The following is a 25,013-nucleotide window of genomic DNA, read 5'->3' as shown; positions in this document are numbered from 1 at the left end:
GTGGTGCAGAGTGGTAGGCGGCAGTATTGCAACCAAAACTCTCCCCACAACCTGAGTTCGATCCCAGCAGAAGTTGGGTCTCAGGTAGATGGCTTAGGTTGACTCAGCTTTCCATCCTTCCGAGGTCGGTAAAATGAGTACCCAGCTTGCTGGGGGAAAGGTAGTCACGACTGGAGAAGGCGATGGCAAACCACCCCGCTATAGTCTCCAATGAAAATGCCAGCGCAAGCAGCGTCCCTCTAGGGGTCAGTAATGACCTGGTGCTTGCACAGGAGGAGCCTTTCCTTTTACTATGGGCACATCCTGCTTCTCGCATGTGCCCATAGAACTATATGCAAAATAGAGCCATGAATCTTGCGTATAAGCCTATGGACACATCCTCCTGATTGCCATTTTTTTTTTTTAAGACATGGCAATCGGCAGGGAAAGGGATGAGGTGAACGGCTCTGGCTGGAAGAAGCAGCCAAGTGCCATTCCGCCTCCAGTTCTCCTGGAGTGGAGGTAAGTGGTCCCGATCCGCTGCAGATTCCTGAGGCCGGATTCCAAAGAATCCGGCCTCATATGAATCCGCAACGGATTTCTCTGACATCCCTAAGTGGGAGAGGCCTCAGCAAGCCTGCTTCAATAGGAGGCGCCACCCCAAACACTCCAGCCCTACTGCTGCCTGAGAATGGGGCTGCAAAGATTCCTCAGATCGAGCCTAGTTTATATTGCATTGACACAGCAATGAAGAATAAATAATGCAAGAGTAAGGTACCCCCTCAGTCAACATAAAACAGAATGTGATTAAGCTCAACTGAATGGCAATGGAACAAATAAGGGGTAAATGATTTACACTAAAATCCTACACATATATACTTATATACAGTTCTATGAGAATTTAAGGTAGACTGTTCTAGGTAAGGGATACTTGATGTCAGTCCTATGTCTCATTACTTACTCCTGGCTAACCTAACCAAGACAATGGCAGTAGAACGTTACATACCTCCATTATTTCTTCTTCTTAAATGATCCTTGTTGTTCAACTCAGGCCTGAACACAATGATGTAGCATTTTGGAGAAAAGATAAAGGTCAGTAAGCCGGCACTGGAGGCTATGATTGAGAAGGCCTCCAATGCAACCATATATTTCCCCCTTGTGCTCAGGTAGGTGGGAACAAAGGACAGCCAAACACTGCAAAAGACCAACATGCTGAAGGTGATGAATTTGGCTTCATTAAAACTGTCAGGCAACTTTCGGGCTTGGAAAGCCACAAGGAAGCTGACAATGGCCAGGAAACCCATGAAGCCCAGGACACAGTAAAACATGGTGACTGACCCTTCATTACATTCCCAAACAATCTCCTTAGTCATAGAGTGCATATTGAAATCTGGGAATGGGGGAGAGTTTGACAGCCACACAATACAAATAGTCACTTGTATAAGGAAGCAGGAAAGAACGATAGAAGATGCCAGTCTTTTCCCCATCCATTTCCTCATGCTGGACCCTGGCTTGGTGGCCATGAAAGCTAGAACCACTATGATGGTTTTGGCCAATACACAAGAAACTGCCACTGAGAAGATGATGCCAAAAGCCGTCTGTCGAAGGAGACAATTTATTGTCTCAGGTTGGCCAATGAATAGCAAAATGCAAAGGAAGGAGAGCAAGAGGGAGACAAGGAGAGTGTAGGTGAGGTTCTGGTTGTTGGCTTTGACTATGGCTGTGTCCTTGTGCATAATAAAGATCCAAAGCACCAAAGCTGTGATGAAAGAAAAGGAAAGAGCAACACTAGCCAGAGTGATCCCCAAAGGTTCTTCATAAGACAAGAAAATGATCTCTTTTGGAATGCATGAATCATGCTCCTTGTTTGGGTACTGGTCTTCTGGACACTGAAAACAGTCATCCATGTCTAGGAAAGAAAATATCCAGTCTGAAGTATAGCAGCCGCATGTTTATTACACTGAAATAAACAAGATTCAATATGACCATACCCTGAATGAAGATTTCTAACTTGAAAACTGTACATTTCTCTGCATTGCACATTTCTCTGAACTGTGCAATTCAATTCTCGGCTCAGAAGGGGGATCCCAAAGTGTGCATTTTTGGTAGAAATGCATATAATAATGTGCATTTCACAGGGAACATACACACAGTTTAAATGAGCTTTTTGAATGCTTTTGTGTGAAACATTTCACAGAAAATGGGCCAGAATGACCACATGACTGAACATCTCTGAATCTGAAATGGACAAGAAATAGAGCAATCTGTCCATCTCTTTGTGTGATCCAGGGTCTTTGAACCCAGCTCAGCAACTGTGTCCTCTCCCTAGATATGACAATTTCATCGGGATGAAAGATTTTGGTTATTTTGGTCTGCATTATTATTTCATATTTGTCAAATTCCATTCCACTGTGTTCATGCATTCATCTACTTTTGTTTGTTTGTTTGTTTCTTTACTTTACTTTTTTCTATTTTTGGAAAAGGAAAGTAAGAGCAGAAAAAAGATACCTCTAAAAAAATTAAAAGTGTATTTTCGCTGTTTTAATACATCTTAAAGGTGCCTAAAACTGCTTTGCAACATGCAGAAAAATGTGAACTCCATTGGGCAGCACAATTTACAATTTTCACAGTAGTCTGAGAGGTGGGGATCAGGTACAGCTGTATAGGAATGCACTAAGTTCAAATTCCTCAAGCATCCTTACAATTCTACTTCATTATTCTTTCTAATTTAGTTTTAGTAAGCTATACCAAATAGTGTTTTATTTCTCTCAAGTGTTGAGCAGAAGAGCACTAACATTAGGAGTACTTGTGTCAGGTTCTACCCTGGGATCACCAACAGCCATCAACAAAAATGGGAAAGAACCTTTTTTGACATCAGGGAAATAAACACCTCTACATCCCAATGTCAATATATCTGTAAACTTGACATGTGACATTACTTACCCTTCTGGTTGGAAATCTTCCCTTCTGGACATGGAAAGCATTCATAGCAGCAAAATGGCTCCCCTTCTTTCTTCATCCTACTATAACCCAACTGGCAGTTATCATTACAGACAGAAAAGGGCAGTGCCTGTCCAGAAATTAGAATGAATTATGCTTTGCATGTTTGGATCTCAAGGATTAGCCTGGTTTAGAAACCCCACACTATTTCACTCCCCTTGTATCATGGCGGGGCAGACTTGTGTTTGGAATTAATGAGAGGAGACAATAGGGAGAATACCATGTTAATGGCAGAGCTGTCTGTACCAGGTAGGGTTGGCGGAGAATTTCTTCCCGAAACTTCGGGGGGCCGAGCACCAACGTGTTCAGCCCCCCGAACAAGTTTCAGGGAGAAATTCTCCGCCCCCCCACCCCCCACACACCCCCCGGGACGGGACTTACCTTTCCCGAATGTCCCTCCTGGCGGCGGGTCCCGGCGGCGGTTTGTCGGGTCTTCGTCAGGGGCAGGGGCGGCAGCCGATCTTTCGACCAGCTGCCGCCGCCGCCATTCCAATAAAACTAAAAAAAAAAACCCGCCCCCGTGATAGGCTACATGACGATTAACGTAGCCTATCACGGCTAGATTTGCAAAGTCAGCCGTGATAGGCTACATAAATCATCACGTAGCCTATCACGGGTGACTTTAAAAAAAAAAAAAAAGCGCGTACAGATAATGGTGGACCCCATAGGGAGCCGCCATTCCCGTTCCTTATTTGGTCGCTGTAGTCTACGTAAAGATTATGTAGACTACGGCGAAAATAAGGGCAACGCTACAGCGACCAAATAAGGAACGTGAATGGCGGCTCCCTATGGGGGCCGCCATTTACGTACACGCTTTTTTTGTTTTTTAAAGTCACCCGTGATAGGCTACGTGACGATTAACGTAGCCTATCACGGCTGACTTTGCAGATCTAGCCATGATAGGCTACGTTAATCGTCACGTAGCCTATCACGGGGGCATTTTTTTTTTTAACTTTTAATTTCGCGGCCGGGCGAGGCGAGGCGCCTCCTCCCCTGCCTGAATTTCGGCCGGGCGAGGCAGGAAGCCTCCCCCCCGGCCTGAATTTCGGCCGGGTGAAGCGGGAAGCCTCCCCCCCCGGCCTGAACTTCGGGGGGAGAGCAGCGAAGCGCCTCCCCACCACCGCGAAAAGCTGTGAGACCAGATAAGTGGGTTTCGTGCACCCCTAGTGCCAGGCTCCTGAATGCAATACTGAACTCAACTCAACCAGCTTTTCTAACAAGGAAGGGTTAGAAAAGGCAGGGTTAGGCAACCCAGTGCCCTCCATATGTTTTGGACTTCAAGCTCCACAATCCTGGACCATTGGCCTTGCTTGCTGGGGCTGATGGAAACTGTCATCCAAAACATCTGGAAGGCATCTGGTTGCCTGGCTTTGATATAAGGTTTAGGGATGTGCACTGACTTGGGCAAAGCCTTCCACCTTAGCAGAACTGCCCCCTTCAGACCATTTCTGGTGCTTCACAGAGAGATATAGATTTCCTTTGAAAGCCAACATAAACCCACTCCAGAATGAAGCGTCATTAGCGACTTGTGTTGCAGAGATGTGGAGACTTTATGTCTCCTGCATATAGCTTCTTTTGATTTCCCCTGTCTAACTGCTGTGATTATGAGAAGGGGGGAGAAGGGAAGGAGGGAGGGAGTGCAGGTGAGTGACTGACAGGTCCACCTTGTAATTGCAAGGCACATTTTACCAGGTGATCTTATCACTGGGCTTTCCAGAAAGGCAAGAAAGGGATGGTGAGATGGCAGTTCTTACAATGCTAACAGACTTTGAAATGGGGAAAGTCTTAACCTGGTTTTCCATCATCATATCTCCATAACCCTTACACATGTCCTTAAACCTTTCAGTTTCTTGCCTGGATCCACTTCTATGTTGTATGTCATTGTCACATGAATCCCCCTCCTCCCAACACAGAGGTGAGGGAGAAGGTGGATTACCTCTCTCCCAAAAAAGAGGACTCCTCTTTTAAATGAAGTGGTGGACCTATCCTTCTGAAACATTGCAGATTTATTCCTTATGCACACCTCTTGGTCTGAAATTTTCACAACCATGCTCCAAAAGGAACACAGGGGAATATGCATGTCTTCTATTGGAGACCCTCAAAATGTCAAACTGCTCTTGCATAAACCCTCTTGGAGCTTTCATTCTGAAAGTTGGCAGATGATATCCCCTCAGAAGGAACTACTAGACCCACCATTTGCATCCATTACAGCCAAGAAATTAAAGTTCCCATTAAAACACAATCAAAATGTAAAGGCACATAGCAGAAAGGTCCCCTGAACCTTTTTTTTCTTTTTCTTTCTTAATTCAGCCCCCATTAAATATGGCAGACAGGATTCACTCTTCAGACAAAAATATGGCTGCAACTATGGCTGCAACTATCATACAATTCTGACCAAGAAGGGGAGGTGGAGATACAGCCATGTTTGGATTTCCCATGATGATCAACAGAAAGCATGAATCCTTGGATTTCTGAATCTCAGTTAGGGGTCCTACAGAAATCTGAGATGGCCGAAATTGAGCACAGATTTCTCAGAATCCGACCTGCGGAATCTGCTGCAGAACAACTCTTCCAGGCCTTGCGGAGTCCGTGGACTTCTGGATTTTTATTTATTTTTTGCTATCCTGAATTTTATACATATTTATTCATAGGGAATTATGCACGTTCTTGCTGTGATGCGTAAATATACACGGGGAAATATTGAATGGAATTGGAAACAATACACTAAATGTTACATCCTAAGATAAATCATGTAAATTGTTATGAAAGATCTTACATAATTGTCTATTTTTCTGCATGACGAAAAGAATTCACATCTGTCTGTGAGGAGACGATGGGACAAAAGGCACCTGACAATCCGCAAAACACAGATAGAGAGTATTTTACACCATTTGTACATCCCTAATCTCAACTACTTCTGAGCTGAATTTTCTGGAGTGCTGAATCCTGGTCCAAGTCAAAGTTTGGGATTAGTGTTTATCTCAGAAAAGGATTATACAAGTATTACTGTAGGAAAGATGCATTGGATCTCTCTCTCTATCTTTCTCTCTCTCCCAGATTCAAGTTTGCTATAGTAACATTTCCCCCTCTTCTGCATTGCAATATCCCCTTTCTTATCCTCATGAAGGGAATTAGGATGGGGGGCAGTGGGGTGGGAAGGTTTAATTCTCCCTGCCCCCACAGTGCACAGTGGTTCTGATCTGAATCAGGGGCATATGTGCATAGATTGCAATGAATAAAACATGAACCTTCAGATACATTCTAAACGATTAGAGTAACTTGTAGTTTGACTCTCGAGTGAGTCACAGTTGGAAGGGAAAGGATGACTCAAAGGGGAAAGAGGAAGAAGGAATGCTGGTGTGCACCCCACCTACCTCCCAGCGTTTTTTGTACCATGGGGTTCAGGGACCAGGATACTTTCCAGCCTCACCCATGAAAAATTAAGTGGCCTAAGGGTAGGTGATTAGGAAAACTTTCCTTGGCACATCTTTCAATGGCTGGGTCATGAGGAGGAAGAAATGACCGTTATAACTACTCCAGGACCCAGAGCCATTGTGGAGTCATCAGATGGGGAATGAGGTGGATGGTGATGGTGAGTCTATCACCTCTTCCAAAGTGGCTAATATCTCCCCTTGTGGATTGGAAAGAGAAACCAAATTAGATCTCATCTCATTGCAAAACAATTTGAGTATCTAATAAATGTGTGTGGTTTATTTAATGACAAATCTTGTCTCTCAGCTCCTCATCCATATGGCAACAAACCTCTGCTATTACTAACTACTTTGGCCCACATGATGAAGATGGCAACTATATGTGGCATAATTTTCTGCACTGTTGGTGGAACTTTTCGCTGTTGCTTGGTCATATTTTGCTTATATTTCATCACACTATTGCAGTTTTACAATTCCTATGCATTTAAACCTGGGCATGTAGTATTAACCCCTTCATGGATCACTGCCTTGTTGTGGCGAAGGGGCTTGTGTAACTCAGTGAAGCCATAAGCTATGCCATGCAGGGCCACCCAAAATGGACAGGTCATGGTGGAGAGTTCTGAGAAAATGTGGTCCACTGGAGAAGGAAATGGCAACCCATTCTAGTATTCTTGCCAAGAAAACCCCATGGAACGTATCACAAGGCTAAAAGATATGATGCCGGAAGATGAGCCCCTCAGGTTGGAAGGTGTCCAATATACTACTGGGGAAGGGCAGAGGGTATTTCCAAGTAGAGCCAGAAAGAGTGAAGTGGCTGGGCCAAAGCCGAAAGGACACTCAGCTGTGCATGTGACTGGTGGTGAAAAGAAAGGCCGATGCTGTAAAGAACAATATTGTTTAGGAACCTGGAATGTCAGATCAATGAATCAAGGTAAGCTGGAGGTGGTCAAACATGAGATGGCAAGATTGAGCATCGACAACTTGGGAATCAGTGAACTAAAATGGACAGGCAAGGGTGAATTTAATTCAGGTGACCATAGGGATGTCAGAGAATTTCGCCACGAATCTCGGGGAGGCCGAATGCCAGTGCATTCGGCCCCCCGAAATCGATGGTGAAATGGTCTGCCCCCCCGCTCCCCCTGGGACGGGACTTACCTTGGGCGAATCTCCCTGGCGGTGGTGGCTCCGGCGGTGGTGCGGCAGCGGTGCGGCGGCGGCTGCCACGGCCAGTCTTCCAACCGGCTGCCACCACCGCCATTTCCAAGTAAAAAAAAAAAAAACCCATGATAGGCTACGTAAAGATTTACGTAGCCTATCACAGCTAGATTTTTTAAAAATACCGTGATAGACTACGTAAATGCTTACGTAGCCTATCAAGGCTGAGTTAAAAAAAAACCCGCTCGTATGCAAATGGTGGCGCCCATGGGCACCGCCATTTGTGTTCTTTATTTTGGTACGTCTAGTCTACGTAAACATTTATGTAGACTATGGCGAAAACAAGGGGAACGCAAATAGAATAGCATCTACGCTATTTGTGTTCCCCTTATTTTCGCTGTAGTCTACGTAAATGTTTACATAGACTAGACGTGCCAAAATAAGGAATGAAAATGGTGGCACCCATAGGGATGGCGGAGAATTTCTCCCCGAAACTTCGGGGGGCCGAGCGCCAACGTGTTCGGCCCCCCGAACAAGTTTCGGGGAGAAATCCTCCGCCCCCCCGCCCCCCGCCCCCCCCCGGGACGGGACTTACCTTCCCTGAATGTGCCTCCCGGCGGCGGGTCCGGCTGGCGGTTCGTCCGGTGTTCGAGCGGGGAGGGACCGGCAGCCCCCGCCATTGCAATGAAAGAAAAAAAAAAAAAACGTCCCTTGATAGGCTACGTGATGATTCACGTAGCCTATCACGGCAAGATTTGCAAAGTCAGCCGTGATAGGCTACGTGAATCGTCACGTAGCCTATCATGGGTGACTTTAAAAAAAAAAAAGTGTGTACGGATAATGGCGGCCCCCATAGGGAGCCGCCATTCCCCTTCCTTATTTGGTCGCTGTAGTCTACGTCAATGTTTACATAGACTACGGCGAAAATAAGGGCAACTCTATTTGCGTTGCCCTTATTTTCGCCGTAGTCTACGTAAACATTGACGTAGACTACAGCAACTAAATAAGGAACGCGAATGGCGGCTCCCTATGGGGGCCGCCATTCGCGTACGCGCTTTTTTTTTTTAAAGTCACCCGTGATAGGCTACGTGACGATTCACGTAGCCTATCACGGCTGACTTTCCAGATCTAGCCGTGATAGGCTACGTGAATCGTCACGTAGCCTATCAGGGGACGTTTTGTTTTTGTTTTTTTTACTTTTGTGTTCGCGGCCGGGCGAGGCGGGAAGCCTCCTCCTCGGCCTGAATTTTGGCCGGGCGAGGCGGGAAGCCTCCCCCCCCGGCCTGAATTTCGGCCGGGCGAGGCGGGAAGCCTCCCCCCCCGGCCTGAACTTCGCGGGGGGAGCAGCGAAGCGCTCCCCCCCACCGCGAAAAAGCTGCGAGAAAAGGTAAGTGACTTTCGTTCACCCCTAGGCACCCATGGGTGCCACCATTTGCATACGCGCAGTTGTTGTTGTTGTTTTAACTCAGCCATGATAAGCTATGTAAACATTTACGTAGCCTATCACGGCTGACTCTCGGGACACAAATGGCGGCGGCTACGATGGGAGGGACGGGGTGCCTCCCCCCCAGCCAGAATTTCAGGGGGGAGGGATGGGACGCCTCCCCCCCAGCCAGAATTTCGGGGGGAGGGACGGAGCGCCTCCCCCCACCGCGAATCAAATTTCGTAAAAGGTAAGTGACTTTCGTACTTCCCTAGGTGACCATTATACCTACTACTGTGGGCAAGAATCCCTTAGAAGAAATGGAGTAGCACTCATAGTCAAAAAAAGGGTGGGAAAAGCAGTACTGGAGTACAATCTCAAAAACGATAGAATGATCTCAGTACGAATCCAAGGCAAACCATTCAACATCGCAGTAATTCAAGTCTATGCCCCAAACACTGAGGCCGAAGAACCTGAGGTTGATCGGTTCTATGAAGGCCTACAACACCTTCTAGAACTAACACCAAAAAAAGATGTCCTCTTCATCTTAGGGGATTGGAATGCTAAAGTAGGAAGTCAAGAAATCACCGGGATAACAGGCAAGCATGGCCTTGGTGTACAAAATGAAGCAGGACAAAGGCTGGCTAATAGAGTTTTGCCAAGAGAACACGCTGATCATAGCAAACACTCTTTTCCAACAGCACAAGAGGCAACTCTACACATGGACACCACCAGATGGTCAATATCCAAATCAGATTGATTATGTCCTTTGCAGCCAAAGATGGAGAAGCTCCATACAGTCAGTAAAAACAAGACTGTGGCTCAGATCATGAGCTGCTTCTTGCAAAATTTCAACTTAAATTGAAGAACATAGGGAAAACCACTAAACCATTTAGGTATGACCTAAATAATATCCCTTATGAACATACAGTTAAGGATGGACGAAAGTCCCTTACCTGGTCCCGCAGCTTGCTTCACGGTGGGGGGGAGGGGCTTCGGTTCTCCCCCTGAAATACTTGGTTGGGGGGGAGGCGCCCCGCCCCTCCCAGCTGAAATTCAGGCCGGGGGGGCACCCCATCCCTTGCAGCCGAAATTCTGGCCGGGAGGAAGTGCCCCGTCTCCCTGGCCGCAAAATAAAAAAGTTACGGGGGAAAAAAAAAACACGTGATAGGCTACATAATGATTTACATAGCCTATTACGGCTAGATTTTCAAAGTCAGCCATGATAGGCTACGTAAATCGTTATGTAGCCTATCACGTTTGTTGTTGTTTTTTTTTAATTTTACTGGGAAATTGCGGCGGTGGCAGCCAGTCGGAAGACCGGCTGCCGCCACCGCCACTGCCGAAACGCCGCCGAAACGCCACTGGGACCCACCGCCGAGAGGGACATTCAACAGAGGTAAGTCCCATCCCGGGGGGGGCGGGGGGCGGAGAATTTCCCCACCGATTTTGGGGGGCTGAATGCGTTGGCATTCGGCCTCCTGGAGATTCGTGGAGAAATTCTCTGCCATCCCTACATACAATAGAGGTGAGGAGTAGATTTAAGGGATTAGACTTGATAAACAGAGTGCCTGAGGAACTATGGATGGAGATCCATAACATTGTTGAAGAGGCAGCAACTCAATCCATCCCAAAGAAAAAGAAATGCAAGAAAGCCAAGTGGCTGTCTGAGGAGGCTTTACAAGTAGCTGAGGAAAGAGGGGAAGCAAAAAGCAAGGGAGAAAGGGGAAGATATACCCAACTGAATGCAGATTTCCAGAGAATAGCAAGGAGAGAGAAGAAGACCTTCTTAAATGAACAATGAAAAGAAATCGAGGAAAACAATAGGATGGGAAAGATGAGAGATCTTTTCAAGAAAATCAGAAATATCAAGGGAACGTTTTGTGCAAAGATGGGCATGATAAAGGACAAAGAAGATCACAACAAACTGTGGCAAATTCTGAAAGAGATGGGATTACCAGACCACCTTACCTGTCTCCTGAGAAACCTGTATGAGGGACAAGAAGCAACAGTAAGAACGGGACATGGAACAACCGATTGGTTCAAAATTGGGAAAGGAGTACGACAAAATTGGGAAAGGAGTATATTGTCGCCCTGCTTATTTAATTTATATGCAGAGTACATCATGAGAAATGCTGGGTTGGATGAATCACAGGTCGGAATTAAGATTGCCGGTAGAATTATCAACAACCTCAGATACGCAGACGATACCACCCTAATGGCAGAAAGTGAAGATGATCTAAAGAGCCTCTTGTTGAGGGTGAAAGTGGAGAGTGCAAAAGCTGGCCCCCATCACTTCCTGGCATACAGATGGGGAAGATGGCATCTGGCCCCATCACTTCCTGGCATACAGAAGGGGAAGAAATGGAAGCAGTGACAAATTTTATTTTCTTGGGCTCCAAGATCACCGCAGATGGTGACTGTAGCCATGAAATTAAAAGACGCTTGCTCCTTGGGAGGAAAGCTATGGCAAACCTAGACAGCATAGTAAGAAGCAGTGACATCACCTTGCCGACAAATATTCGTATAATCAAAGCTATGGTTTTCCCAGTAGCAACGTATGGCTGTGAGAGCTGGATGATAAGGAAGGCCGAGTGCCGAAGAATTGATGCCTTCAAACTGTGGTGCTGGAGAAGACTCTTACGAGTCCCCTGGACTGCAAGGAGGTCAAATAAGTCAATCTTAAAGGAAATCAACCCTGACTGCTCATTGGAAGGACAGATACTGAAGCTGAAGCTCAAATATTTTGGCCGTCTAATGCGAAGAGAAAATTCCCTGGAAATGACCCAGATGCTGAGAAAGATTGAAGGCAAAAGGGAAGGGGACGGCATAGGATGAGATGGCTAGATAGCATCACCGATGCAATGAATATGAACTTGAGCACGCTCCAGGAGAAAGCAGAGGACAAGAAGGCCTGGTGTGCTATGGTCCATGGGGTCACGAAGAGTCGGACATGACTGAATTACTGAACAACAACAATGTAGTATTCCATGGAAGCTATGTATTCCATTGCATTTCATGGAATTTACTCCTAAGTTAGTGTACAGAGAATAACAGTCTTTGAGTCCAAACGTGTTTAAAACAATATTGCTTCAATGTTTTGCCAGGTGAAATTGTGTGGACAGCAATGGTGAATTAAATGGGTGTTGTTCACTATATTGTGGAGGGGAACAAGACCATGCTCTGCTAGCCTCAGCTGACCCACAATATCTGCCTATTTAATGAGATTAGTAACAAGGAACACCTATGCACATAGGGCAATATGTACATATGTGCTCCACACCTTTGGGTCCACTGCATGATCAGGATCTTCATAGTATTGATTGTGTAGACACAGACAACTGCATGTATGTATGTTCTCCATTCACCTATCTCACTCAACATATGACCACTGTGGGTGTGGCTGGCATGGCAATAGTGTGGACAGGCCCAATGAGATGCAATCCCACCGTCCCTCCCAGCATCAGGTATTAACATAGGGATAGGAGTAGGGGTAGGTGAGATATTTGTTGGGTTTGCCATTTTATATAAGAATAAGGAAGGAACTCACCCATCTCAAGATGAACATGAAATGGAATTCATCTCTCTACTGAAATCAAGACATTTCTAAGACATGTAATGAGTTGCTGCTGTTGTTGTTGTTTGGTGGGGAAAATGCATAAAAAAAATGAAATGTGTACACAAACAATACGTACATTTGAAATTTGTACATTTAAGGAATGAGTACAGATGCTGACTACATTTAGAAAAATGCATGTAGAAATATGTACAAATTTCCATTTGGAGGGGGGGAAGCTTGACAATCTGATGCAGAGCTGAGGTAGAGGTGGTAAAAAGCTTGGAGGTGTTAGGGGTGTTAGAGAAATCCACCACAGATTCAAATGAGGCTGGATTCTTTGGAAACTGGCCTCTGCAGTGGATCGGCCCCTCTTACCTCTGCTCCAGGAGGATTCTGCATGGGATGGCGCTCAGCTGCTTGTTCCGCCAGAGCCGTTCTCCTCCGTGTTGATTGCCATTTTTTTTAACATGGTGATCAGCAGGATGTTCCCAAAGACTTATATGCAAAATAGAGCCATGAATCTTGCGTATAAGTCTATGTGTCCATAGGCTTATACACAAGATTCACGACTCTATCTTGTGTATAAGTCTATGGGCACATCCTGCTGATCATCATTTCTTTTTTTAAAAAATGGCAATCAGCATGGAGGAGAATGGCTCCAGCCATCAAGGTAAGCAGCCCTCAAGCTGGGCGGCTCTGCAGAATCCTCATGGAGCAGACCCACTCTGGAGGATTCGGGGGCGGGGGAGGAACAGATCACCTCCCCTGCCCCGGGTGGATTTGATTTCCCACCGGAATGGATGGTGGGAAATCCGTACATCCCTAGGAGGAGGTTGAAAGAAAACCTCAACAGAATCAAGCCTGCAGATTTGCTCATCCCTAGTATAGAGCGACAGTAACACATGAAAAAGGTTACAAACAGAAAAGGGTATTCCAGTGGATTTAGACTACGCCAGTGGAGTATGGCTGTGCACGGACCACCCGATATGCTTTGGATGCCACTCCAGATCCTCCAAAGCAATCCATATGCACCTCAGACCAATTTGGACCCCCTCCGCTTCAACTTGGATCCGAATCCAAAATGAGATTCCGATATATGGATCGCCCATTTTTGTCATTTTCCCATTGACTTGCAAGAAAACAGAAATAGTCATAACATTTTCAGTTTTCAGGATAGAGACATGGAATATAGGGACCTCTCTGCCCTCCTGGAGGGCAAATCTCAGACAGTTTAGCCCTGTGTTTTTTTGTGCTAGGCGGAATTAAATGTTGATGTTTTCCACAAAAACTCTAAAAGCAAAGAGCTATAATATCTCCCTGTTTCCACAGAAGGTTTCCACAAACCTTGGCCCCTCCCAGCTCCCCTCGAGGGCATTTGTTGTTGTTGTTGTTGTTGTTGTTCAGTCGTTAAGTCGTGTCCGACTCTTCGTGACCCCATGGGCCATAGCATGCCAGGCCTTCGTGTCCTCCGCTCTCTCCCGGAGTGTGCTCAAGTTCATATTCATTGCATCGGTGATGCTATCTAGCCATCTCATCCTCTGCTGTCCCCTTCTCCTTTTGCCTTCAATCTTTCCCAGCATCAGGGTCTTTTCCAGGGAGTTTTCTCTTTGCATTAGGTGGCCAAAATATTTGAGCTTCAGCTTCAGTATCTGTCCTTCCAATGAGCACTCAGGGTTGATTTCGAGGGCATCCCACCTGCCAAACTTCAGGCAGTTTGGCCCACTGGCTTTCGTGCTAGGCACCGATGAAATCTGACTTTTCCCAGAAAAACTCCCAAATCAGAAAGCTGTAACATCTCCCTATTCCCACAGAAGCTGGCTTATTTTGCCACACAGTGGAGTGATATTGGAATAATAAGTTAATTAATATAACTAGTATGTGTGTGGTGCTTTTTCACTACTGTCTTGAAATGTGGACGTATTACGTTGGTGGACCACAACACAAGCACACGCGTGTGCACACACACACGCAAAAGAAAAGCAGAACTACCTAAGCCAATTTAGTTTTTTTTTAATGTTTTATATTTAATTTTCTTTTGGGGAAGGCAGGTAAAATTCAAGAAATACAGGAGGATGGCAGACTTGATAAGAGCCAAGAGCAAGCAAAGAATAGAAAACTTTTCTTTGATTTATATTTTGGGAGGATCAAGACAGAAAAGAAACACAGTTCACTTCAGCATGGTGGTGGCAGGGGAGCAAAACACTAAACACATAGGCTGCTACAATATGGCTTTATTTAAGAATTTAAAAAGAAAGAAAGAAAGAAAGAAAGAAAGAAAGAAAGAGCAAAATGTTTGAATATTACTTAAAGTGTGTGTGTGGGGGGGGGCACTGCCCTGAAGTCAGTGTATGTTTAAAGATCAAAATAAGACTGAGTTTTTAAAAATCTATAAAAGACAGAGTTGAGAGAGAGAGAGAGAGAGAGAGAGAACAAGGAATGGAATGAAACAAGCAGCAGTGAGGGCCGAACTTAAAACAAAATGAAAACAGCCTTTTCTAGAGTCCCCAAGCCACCAGAATGGAAATGGGAGGAGGGGGAGAGTGTAGCAATGAGTGAAGAAAAGCTATGTTTGTTTGAAAAAAAATTGAAAAGAGTTCAGTACAGAGAACTAACAAATCAGAGGACGAAAGAAATAGGAGAAGGCAGCTGCAATGGGTTGGGTGCCAAGAAAACAAACAGTCCCAAAGTGACAGTGGGAACAAGGAGTGAAAGACTGACCCCACAACAACCTAGCTGTTCGTTTGCTTCAAAAAGTCTAGGAAAGCCTGATAGCAATCAAGAATGAAGGAACAGAAGGAGGAACTGCAAGGACTGCATGTATGAACACACCCCAGATCATCTAACCATTCACCACCCCTCTCCCAAAGACACAGCCCATGCAATAAACAAATGCAGCTTTTCACCCAACAATATATACCCCCCTCTTCTACCACTGTCTCTGATTGGAGACTGCTGGCGTCTGTTCAGCCCAAGAGTTCTCATTTGCCAAAGCACACTCCCTCCTCCTCCTCCTCCACTCACCTTCCTGCCTCCCACCACCTCCCGCATCTGCTCACCTTCCTCCTCCCTCCTCCTCCTCCTCCTCCTGCCCCTCTGCGTGAGCTTTCAAAAGTTGAGACATTTTGGAGACAGCCTGTCTGGACAGCTCAGGCATTAAGAAGAGCTCCAAATATATGAGGTGGAGGAGGCGCTTGGTGGAGGAGGTGCTTCGCCTTGGGGCACCTCGGTTCTGCTCAGATCTGCTTCATGTCACAAGGAGGCTCCTCTGAATCAGCCCGTTTTGCCCTGTTATTTGGGCTTCATAATGAGGTGATGCACAGCCCTAACTTGGAGGTGTCTAAATTCCATTTGGGGGGGGTAGCCAGTCAGGTAACCCATGTCAGGGGCAAGTGCCCATGGAGGCTCAGGTGTCAGCTGTGAGCCGGACAGCGCTGTATCAACTCCATCTGATACGGCGGCTGCGCCCCTTCCTTCCCGACCATCTGCTCCCATCGGTAGTACATGCCCTGGTCTCCTCTCGTTTAGACTACTGTAATACGCTCTACGTGGGGTTACCCTTGAAGAAGGTTCGGAAGCTGCAGCTGGTATAGAACGCGGCGGCTCGCCTGATTAAAGGCAGCCGCCGGCGAGATCACATCACTCCAGTGCTGAAGGAGTTGCACTGGTTACCAGTTGTTTTCCGGGCCAAATTCAAGGTGTTGGTTTCGACCTTTAAAACCCTATATGGTTCCGGCCCAGCCTATCTTAAGGAGCGCTTCCAGCAACACCAGACAGGCCGCTTAACAAGATCAGCCTCGGATGGCCTTCTCTCTGTCCCATCAGCCAGGACAGCTAGACTGGTGGGGACGAGGGAGAGGGCCTTCTCTGTTGTGGCCCCCACTCTGTGGAACTCCCTCCCTAGGGAACTCCGTCATGCCCCCTCTTTAATGAGCTTCCGTCGTGCATTAAAAACGTGGTTGTTCAGGCAGGCATTTGGGGTGGGTTAGGGTATTTTTTTAAAAAAAAAATTATGGTAAAATTTTATTGTTTTAAATTGTTTATGGTGGGTTGTACATCGCCCAGAGTGGCTGGGTGACCAGTCAGATGGGTGATTAATAAATTTAATAAATAAAATAAATAAATAAGTGGGACTGGAGCCAAAACTGAGCAGGCGCAGAGCCACCCTCCCCCACCCCCACTCTCCCTCTCCCTCTCTCTCTCTCTCACACACACACAAGTGCATGCACACACTCACACAAGCCCTTACACAATTAATCAATCATCCATTCACCCAACACTCTTCCCCTTTCATTTCCCCTCAAACAAAAATATCCACGTCCTCATTAATTCATTACAACAAATTCCATTGTTACTCTTCCCATTCATTTTGCTCCTCTTTTTTTTCTCTCTCTCTCTTTCTCCTACACTTCCTAACTTCCCTCCTCTCTCTCTCTCATTCTCTTTCAGCCTACCATTCCCAGCTGCCATCACTTCCCTGCTACAGAAACCCCATGTTGCAATGTAACATAAAAGTGTTCCCATTGGCAGCAGTGGAAGTTTTTCTTTAAGACTAATTGCCACATGGGGGCAATCTTCATGAGGTCACAGCAGACGGGAAGGGTTAGTACTTCCGGTGCCATTTGGACCCCCCCACACACGCACACACAATTGAGGGGACAATGAGGGGAGGCCACAGGGCAAATCCAAAGGCACCATGGTCCACATCCAGCCCACACTGGTGAAGGTTCTCCAAACCAGGTCTAAACAGTGAACCACTTTTCAAACTCTAGTAAAATGCCTCCTGGATAAGGCCAAAATATTCCAGGGGGGAGGGGAGGAGGATTTTCACAATAATGGAATGAGAAGCATGTCGGACTATTACCCAGATTTTCATGGAATTGGCTTTGGTTCCAGGGGCACAGAAAGCAAAATAAGGTGGGTGTAGTGGCTAGAGTGGTGGACTGGGAGCCAGGAGAACTGGGTTCTAGCCCCACTCAGCCATGGAAGATCACTGGGTGACTTTGGGCCAGTCACAGACTCTCAGCCCAACCTACCTCACAGGGTTGTTGTTGTGAGGCTAAAATGGAGAGGAGGAGGATTATGTACGCCACCTTGGGTTCTCAAAGAGGAAAAAAGGTGGGATATAAATGTAATAAATAAATAAAATACTTCTGGTTGGGGTGAGGGCAGTAGAACTGAATGTCATCCAACTGGCAAGGGCTGCTCACCCAATGAAAGGTGCTTGTTTCCTGCCCCAGTCTAGGCTCCACCCCCCCGCTACTACATTATCATGAACGGAAAGCAACTAATTTTCCCCATGTGTCCCTGAAGAAGCCAAAATCCCCAGTTCTCCAGTGCAGCATCTGAAGGCCCCCACTGAGAGCAGCTCAACCCTTTTATTTTGTCCCATGCATAATCCAGCCGCTTCCATTTTGATCAAAGGAAGCTTTCTCCCCATGCTGTTATTAAGTGAGATGCTTCTCACAAAGTAGTCGAGCTAAAATGAAATAAGAAAAGGGATGCAATTCATGAAGACCTTGAGGCATATTGGTATTGAACCATTTAAAATCTCTGTGCAGATTTGTAGATGGTACTTCAATTTGGTAGGCACTGCCTTGTTATTATTATAGTTGTTGTTGCTGTAGTAGCAACAACATCATCATCATCAGTACCTCCGGTAAAACAACTGCTGGAGACAGCCCAAAATATTCCTGGATCCCACCTGGTTAAACCTGCTGGGCCACACAATGGCTTCGTCCCATATGGCAACATTTTCACCTAGAAGGGCTTTGGGATGTATCGCTCCAACCTTCGCTCTAATAAAGGACAGGTTTGGGAATGTGACCCAGTTGATAATGTCAAATCCAGCCTCTAACACTCCATTTTGGTCAAAGCAAACTTTTTCTCCAGCACTGTTATTAAATACGACGCTTCTCAGAAAGTAGTCGAGCTGAATTGCAAAAAGAAAAGGAATGAAAATTATAGGTGTGATGATCTTTCTCACTTGAGGGATATGGGCAGTGAACCATGTAAAAGCTCTATGCCGATTAGTAGGAGATATACAAGTAGTAGTTAAGTGCTTAAGGTTGCCTATATTGGCCTCTCTGGTTTCCTTCCTCCCCCCTGCCCACTAGAATGCCCCCCTTTTCCCCTCTCCAAGATCTATCTTCCAACTTTGGATGCCAGATGGTGCAGTACTTTCCATGCCAGCTGTGATGGGGTAGGGGAGGGGTGGTCAGATATATGACTCCCCCGTCCGAGCTCGGCATGCTGTCTCCAACCTTGGAAGGAGAAACCCCACTATCCTATGGCCCTACAGATAGTGTCTAGGGGGTGTAGTATTGCTCCTTAAATACGCTAGGCACTACTGATGCTGGTGATGATAATGATGATCAATACAATACAATGATGATGAACACCAATACAATATATGAAAAATGTATATCAGTAAAACAATTGAACACCTAAATCAGAAGCATATAAACATAGCAGAGTGTAAAATATCCAGTGTTTTTGAAATACATTAAAATGTCTTAAAGAATGAAAATATTAGGCAGAGCAATCCAAGCGTGTGTGTGTGTGTGCGGAGGGAAAATCTATGATGTTTGAACCATCACTACCTATGGGAGACATGATAGCACTCTTCAAGTACTTGAAAGGTTGTCACAGAGAGGAAGGCCAGGATCTCTTCTCAATCATCCCAAAGTGCAGGACACGGAATAATGGGCTCAAGTTACAGGAAGCCAGATTCCGGCTGAACATCAGGAAAAATGTCCTGACTGTTAGATCAAGATGACAATGGAACCAATTCCCTAGGAGCTGGGGTGGGCTCTCCCACACTGGAGGCATTCAAGACGAGGCTGGACAGCCATCTGTCAGGGATGCTCTGACTTGGATTCCTGCATTGAGCAGGGGGTTGGACTTGATGGCCTTGTAGGCCCCTTCTAACCCTACTATTCTAATGATTCTATACCCTGATGTGCTCCTACTGGCAGAGTAGAAAGTGGGTATGGGTGGGAGTCTTTCCTTTCTTTCTTGGGCCTCCTCCAGCTAGCTGAATTTTTTCCTCCTGAAATAAACTAAGTCAGCTCAAGGCATGCTTGGAACTGCAGGATCCAAGCAGACCCCAATCAGCCTTTGAAACGTCCCCATTTTGCCTTCTCTGACAGAGCTACCTTGTAGCATTGTTGACAAACTTTCCCACCATGGCACAGAGGGAGCTTCCAAGGGTGGACCTTTATCTTTGCCTGCAGACCATTTTTCCATGGAGAGTGAGTTTCACTAAAACCCTTAGCCCTGGGCCACTCTCCCAGGGACCACCAGTTTATGGTTTTGACCTTATGTCTAAAAGGTATTAAATTCTGCCAGTTAAGCTTCTTTGGAGAGACAAAATAAAGATTAAATGTAGGATTAAATTTTAGGAAACATTAGAATGTTTATGCCAGTCATCTAAACAGGTCTTGTATTGGACTGAAACTTGTTTTAGCTGTCTACATTGTTTTAAATTTTGTATATTTAAATGTTTATGCTGTATGTTATGCTGTACTTTTATGCTGTATTCCTATGAATTGTTGTAAACTGCCCAAACAGCTTCAGCTATTGGGTGGTATAGAAATGAAATTTAAAATAGTAGTAAAATATGTCAGCCATTCATGGACACTCTAACCGTTTTCAAAGGAGAACTGGTATAGATTTTGTAATGGTGGAGTTTGGGGGTTGCAGTGATTTTGCTGCAGCTGCTGCAGTTGTTAACTGCCCTGGCTGCTATAATTAGAAATATGGGGAAAATATTGAACATTGTCAGAAATTTGTTTGCAGCCAGTTGGGCCAGTTAGCAGCTTATCCTTGTTTTTAATTTGCACATATTACAGCTGAATTTTGAACAAATTTGCATAATCTGTGCAAATTACAAAGTGTGGCCACAATTTGCACAAAGTATGCAAATTTCAGCTGCAAGCTGGGCAAATTAGGCAAATTTGCACATATTGCAAGCTGACACAAAAAAATCCTAGGCAAAAATTCCCCTGAGTACAGGGAACATTTGCAGCTCAGCTCACAAATGCAAGCTGAGTTGGGCCTGCCACAGAACTCCATCGAGCCCAAAAGGACAGATTTCTAAGCAACAGACGTCCCTACACTGAAATCCAAGAATCAGTCAATCTACAAAACAGAATTATTAATGAGTACATTATTAAAGACATGTGTCTCTTAGATTTTCAGAATTAAAGCAAGAAACCCAGAGTCAGAGTGGAAAAGGACAGTGGACTTTGGTGAAAAGTAAGAAAGGATGGAGGGCAATCAGATACTGCCTGTGGTTTCTCAACCAGGACTTTGCACTTGGGCCCTGTCAAGAAAGCTCAAAATCCCACTCTTCAGCAATTCACAAACAAAGGAGATGGCTGATCTAAGCCTAACACACAGGGTCTCTCAAACTTTGCTTGGTGAAACTATGTATATGTGAAGCAACTATTTAATAATACTTTAAAACTCATTTGAAATTAAATGTATTTGATCAAACACATTTATACACACCTGCCCAGATGAATATACATAACACTACCTTAAAGGGGAGTGGACCACGACCTACAATAGATCTCTCACTGAGAGTTAAAAGTGGTTTAACATAATGTGCAATTTGGCCAATAGATACTAACCAGCCTTGGTAGAAATATAAGGTCTTACACAGTCTAGGCTATCTTTTTGTTCCCACAGATATGGTGAACGCTTCTTCATTAGTGTGCTCAGGCCATTACCTTCCATGGCTGTTCATGCAGGGGCATCAGTCTTGCTTCATCCACTATTGTTCCAAGTTTAGATGAATGCATGGCTTGCAAAGCATGCGCCACAGCACAGACTGCATTGTAGATGCTGTAGCTGTGGCCAGTCATGTGCATTTCAAAAACAGATGCAGGGAGAGTTTCCAGCTTCTCTTCCCCACTGCAGATGGTCCCAACATGCTTGCCTATCATTGAACTGGAGAAGGAACATCCAAATGCCTCTTCCCAGAAGACCCTGAGGAAGCCATCCTCTTTTTCCAAGATAGGGTTTCTCCTCTGAAGAAATTTCTTGAATCCCAAAACCTCCTTTGAGTGAAGTGTGAATGAGAGAGCACCATGGAGGAAGTCTATGTCCCAATGTTTTTGAAAGGGAAGTGATGTGAAATCCACCTGGGCTGTCATAATCCAGATTTTATCTCTTTTTTGCATTGGTATATTCTCATAGTTTGACAAGCTGGGCAACATTCTTAAAAGTATCATGATCTCAATTTCACCATGAACTACAACTGCATTAGCAGTGCTACTCATGACAACACTGTATGTTCCTATTCCCTCTGCCACCATTCCAGCAATATCATTGGAATAAGTAATTATTGGGAATCTTTGTATGAACTCAAAGCATATGTCACTCTGGGAAAACATTGGAACTAAGTGCTGTATAAACCTCTCTCCATTGTCATCATTCGCTGACAACAGCCCAATCCAGGTCCACCTGAAATGAAGCAGTAACTGAAGCATCCCCTTATATTGATGGTCCAAATTTGGGAACATCTGGTGGTAGGAAACAGCTTGTTTATGTACTTCTGGAGCAGGGCCATATATAAGCTTAAGGAAATACATAAAAAATGAAAGGAATAGAAGTATTTGGGTGTGTGTAGAAACGTTTTTACATATTGATATTCTTTCTAAATGGTAGTCCTTACATGACAATTTAGATAAATACCAGATTTCACATTAATATTGAGTGTTGATGAAACAAGAGATTTTAATTTTTTTTCTCAATTTCCTTTGAAAGTGATTGAATGCCCAAGGAGCATATGCACTGAGCAACAGCAGGATTATGAACCTCTCAAACTCAGTTTCACTCAGTTTTTCTCTTTCCCCACCTCTTCTGAATTTAGGTTGATTCCATCCCATTTTCACATAATTTTGCTTTTTAAAACATCATGAAAGCTCATATATTTTCGTACGTTTCCGACATTATAGCTATTTTTGTATTCGGTTTTGGAAATATATGGCTATTGTCAAGTGATTTCACCCTAAAATAACACATTTCTGTGCTCACTAGTCTGTAGTATATGCATTTTTATGTAGCAGTGGAAACGTTCCAGAAAGAAAGGGCAAACAGGAGTGGGACACTTTGCTTTTCCTTGTCTCCCTTCAAATTATGGGCCAGAGAATAGCTGGTTCCATGCCAAGTGCATTCTAAAAAGTGAAAGTGTCACAGTAACTCATTTGTTCCACATTTGGTCCCTATTCTGGTTCATGTGTGGGAGTGGGAAGTGCACATTTTGTAAGTTCCCACTAAAATGTGGACCAAGTGAGTTTCTCACCCATACCTGGAGCATATCCAATACACCAATTACACATGAGACAGAACTATGTCAAGAGAACAGATATGCTGGCTGACTGTTGCAACCAAGTGTTCCTGGAGTAGAACCATGTATGAACTAAAGAAAATATAGAAGAATGAGATGAGAAGAGTTATTTTCAGGTTGTGTCTGAAACAACATTCATGTGTATTGACATTCTTTCCAACAGTAGTCTCCAAGTGAAAATATTGATGCATTTAAGATTCCAAATGCATATTTATTGCAGATGAATCAGAAGATTTCAAGATTTTCTAGAGTTCCCATGAAAATGATTGAATGCCCAAGAAGCACATCTCTTGAGCAATTTCTAGATGGATGAGTCTTTCAAACATGGTCTCAGTCATTTTGTCAGTTTCCCCCAAAATTAGATTAATTCCACCCCATTTCACATAAGTTTGCAATTAAAAGGGGGGGGGGACTGGAAGAAGATACATAGAATTTTGCACTTTTCTACAAGTACTTCTATTTTTATATGAACTTTTCCAAATATTCCCTTTTTGGCAAGTGATTTTGCCCAAAATAATACATGTATGTGCACACTTTTCTGTGATATATGCATTTTTGTGTGCAACATTCTGTAATATTGTTTGGTGTCCATATCTGTTACAGATGCATTTAAAAAAAGAAAGAAAGAAAAGTGTGATGGAAACTGAATGCCTAATAATTTTGTATATAGATTTGTATTAAAAGGTTAATTATTTTTATTTGTAAGTTCTGGAACCAAAATGTCAAATGTTCAGGCAGTTGCAAGTAAGTCTACAGAGCAAGCGAGAACAGGGAGCGTTAATCAAGAGGTCACATTTATAAAGAACCATGCCATAGAGTATTAGTTGACATTATGACTCAAAAGGTTCTGAAATTTATTTTACAAGTGAGTTTTTGGTTCTGTAAAATGTAGAGGTTTTACAGAAATGTTTGGAAGGAGCTCATCAGAAGAAATGTGGGGCAAGGGTGAGCCTCCTTAATTGGTCCAGAGTTACAAGATCACAAGCTAGCTTTACTTGCCAAAAAGTGAGACAAAACATAAACAAATAGAGAATGCAGAGGAAGACTGAAAGACAGGGGAAGATCACTGACTATCATCAAGAGCTTGAAGTTACAATGACACTGTCTCATGCTTTGGGATGATATGCCAAAACTGCAAAAATAGTTGCTCAGTGGATCTGAGTTGAAGCAGGGTGTCCCTTTATAATATCCCTAGCATCAACTGATGGTGAAACTCAAGTCATAATTTATGATAATACAGCATGATCCAATAGAGAGATGTTCTCCATTCTGATCTAGATAGATACACACTTGAATTACTGATGAACTATTTTGTTTCACAAATCTGACATTCTTGTTAAGTTTTTGACCTTTTACTTGCATGCTTAAAGCAAGATGTTCCCCTTATTTCAATCACAACACTTTCTATTTCCAAAGCACGAAAACACATAGAAAAGGCAAGGGATGTGTTTGCATAATTTGCTCCACTGTACCTGTGGGATCTTGTAGATGTACAGGATGGTTGACATGTGGAGACAGACTTCAGAGCCAGGTCCTCCAATGACTGCTACTGGATTGTTCTGGACGTCACACTTGTAGTTAGGGACCAATCTCCCGTGCATAGAGAAGAGTTCCAATGAGGCATGATAGGTCCAACTTGGACTGAAATGGCTATTAGAGACATGGAAGCCCAGGGTGACATTGGATAAAATCTGGGGATTTTCATTGATCTCTTTTACAGCAAAAGCCAAGGCTTGGATGTGCTGGTAGATCTGAGTCATGACCCTGAAATGAAAGTTACATGCTGTGTTACAGTGCACATCGTTCAGAATATGAATATGATACCCTTCAGTTCAATTCATTGTACAAATTAGACTCAATCCACATAAGCAAGAAGAAACATTGGAATTCAGTGATACGTTTGTCATGTGCGTTCACAAGGCCAATACCAGTAACATGTGGAAAGATGTTAGTTAGCAGAAGTATGTTTCTGAAATTCTTCTCATTCAAATTTATCTGCAGAATAACAACATTTATCTCCAGATTTTGGATTTTTGGATTTGGTCTCCAAGATGGGGTTGATGCATCTGGATTTAAACATTTGTCCACTTTCTTAAATTATTATTTCAGATT

At 44.4% G+C, this 25,013-nt stretch overlaps 2 protein-coding genes across 2 annotated transcripts in view; both read right to left on the bottom strand.

The window, feature by feature from the left end:
- Positions 1-977: 977 nt before the first annotated feature.
- On the bottom strand, positions 978-24,655 carry LOC146342525 (vomeronasal type-2 receptor 26-like; the record flags this gene model as incomplete). Its single annotated transcript, XM_084807876.1, has 6 exons — positions 978-1,888; positions 2,923-3,049; positions 18,249-18,472; positions 19,743-19,761; positions 21,280-22,128; positions 24,374-24,655. Coding segments are annotated over 6 exons (2,412 nt in total), but the record flags the coding sequence as incomplete, so codon positions are not given.
- Positions 22,271-25,013, bottom strand: part of LOC146342523 (extracellular calcium-sensing receptor-like) — a 32,075-nt gene continuing 29,332 nt past the window's right edge. The window contains exon 4 of the mRNA XM_084808581.1: positions 22,271-24,665. Coding sequence (XP_084664707.1) covers positions 24,658-24,665 — 8 coding nt within the window. The 3' untranslated portion in view covers positions 22,271-24,657. The remainder of the gene's footprint in view (positions 24,666-25,013) is intronic.

Source organism: Heloderma suspectum, chromosome 6, assembly GCF_057233095.1.
Source record: "Heloderma suspectum isolate Gila_16-S chromosome 6, 16-S_ref, whole genome shotgun sequence".
Lineage (NCBI taxonomy): Eukaryota > Metazoa > Chordata > Lepidosauria > Squamata > Helodermatidae > Heloderma > Heloderma suspectum.
Note: the sequence above shows the minus strand (reverse complement) of the source record. Positions and strands in the feature narration are given on the sequence as shown.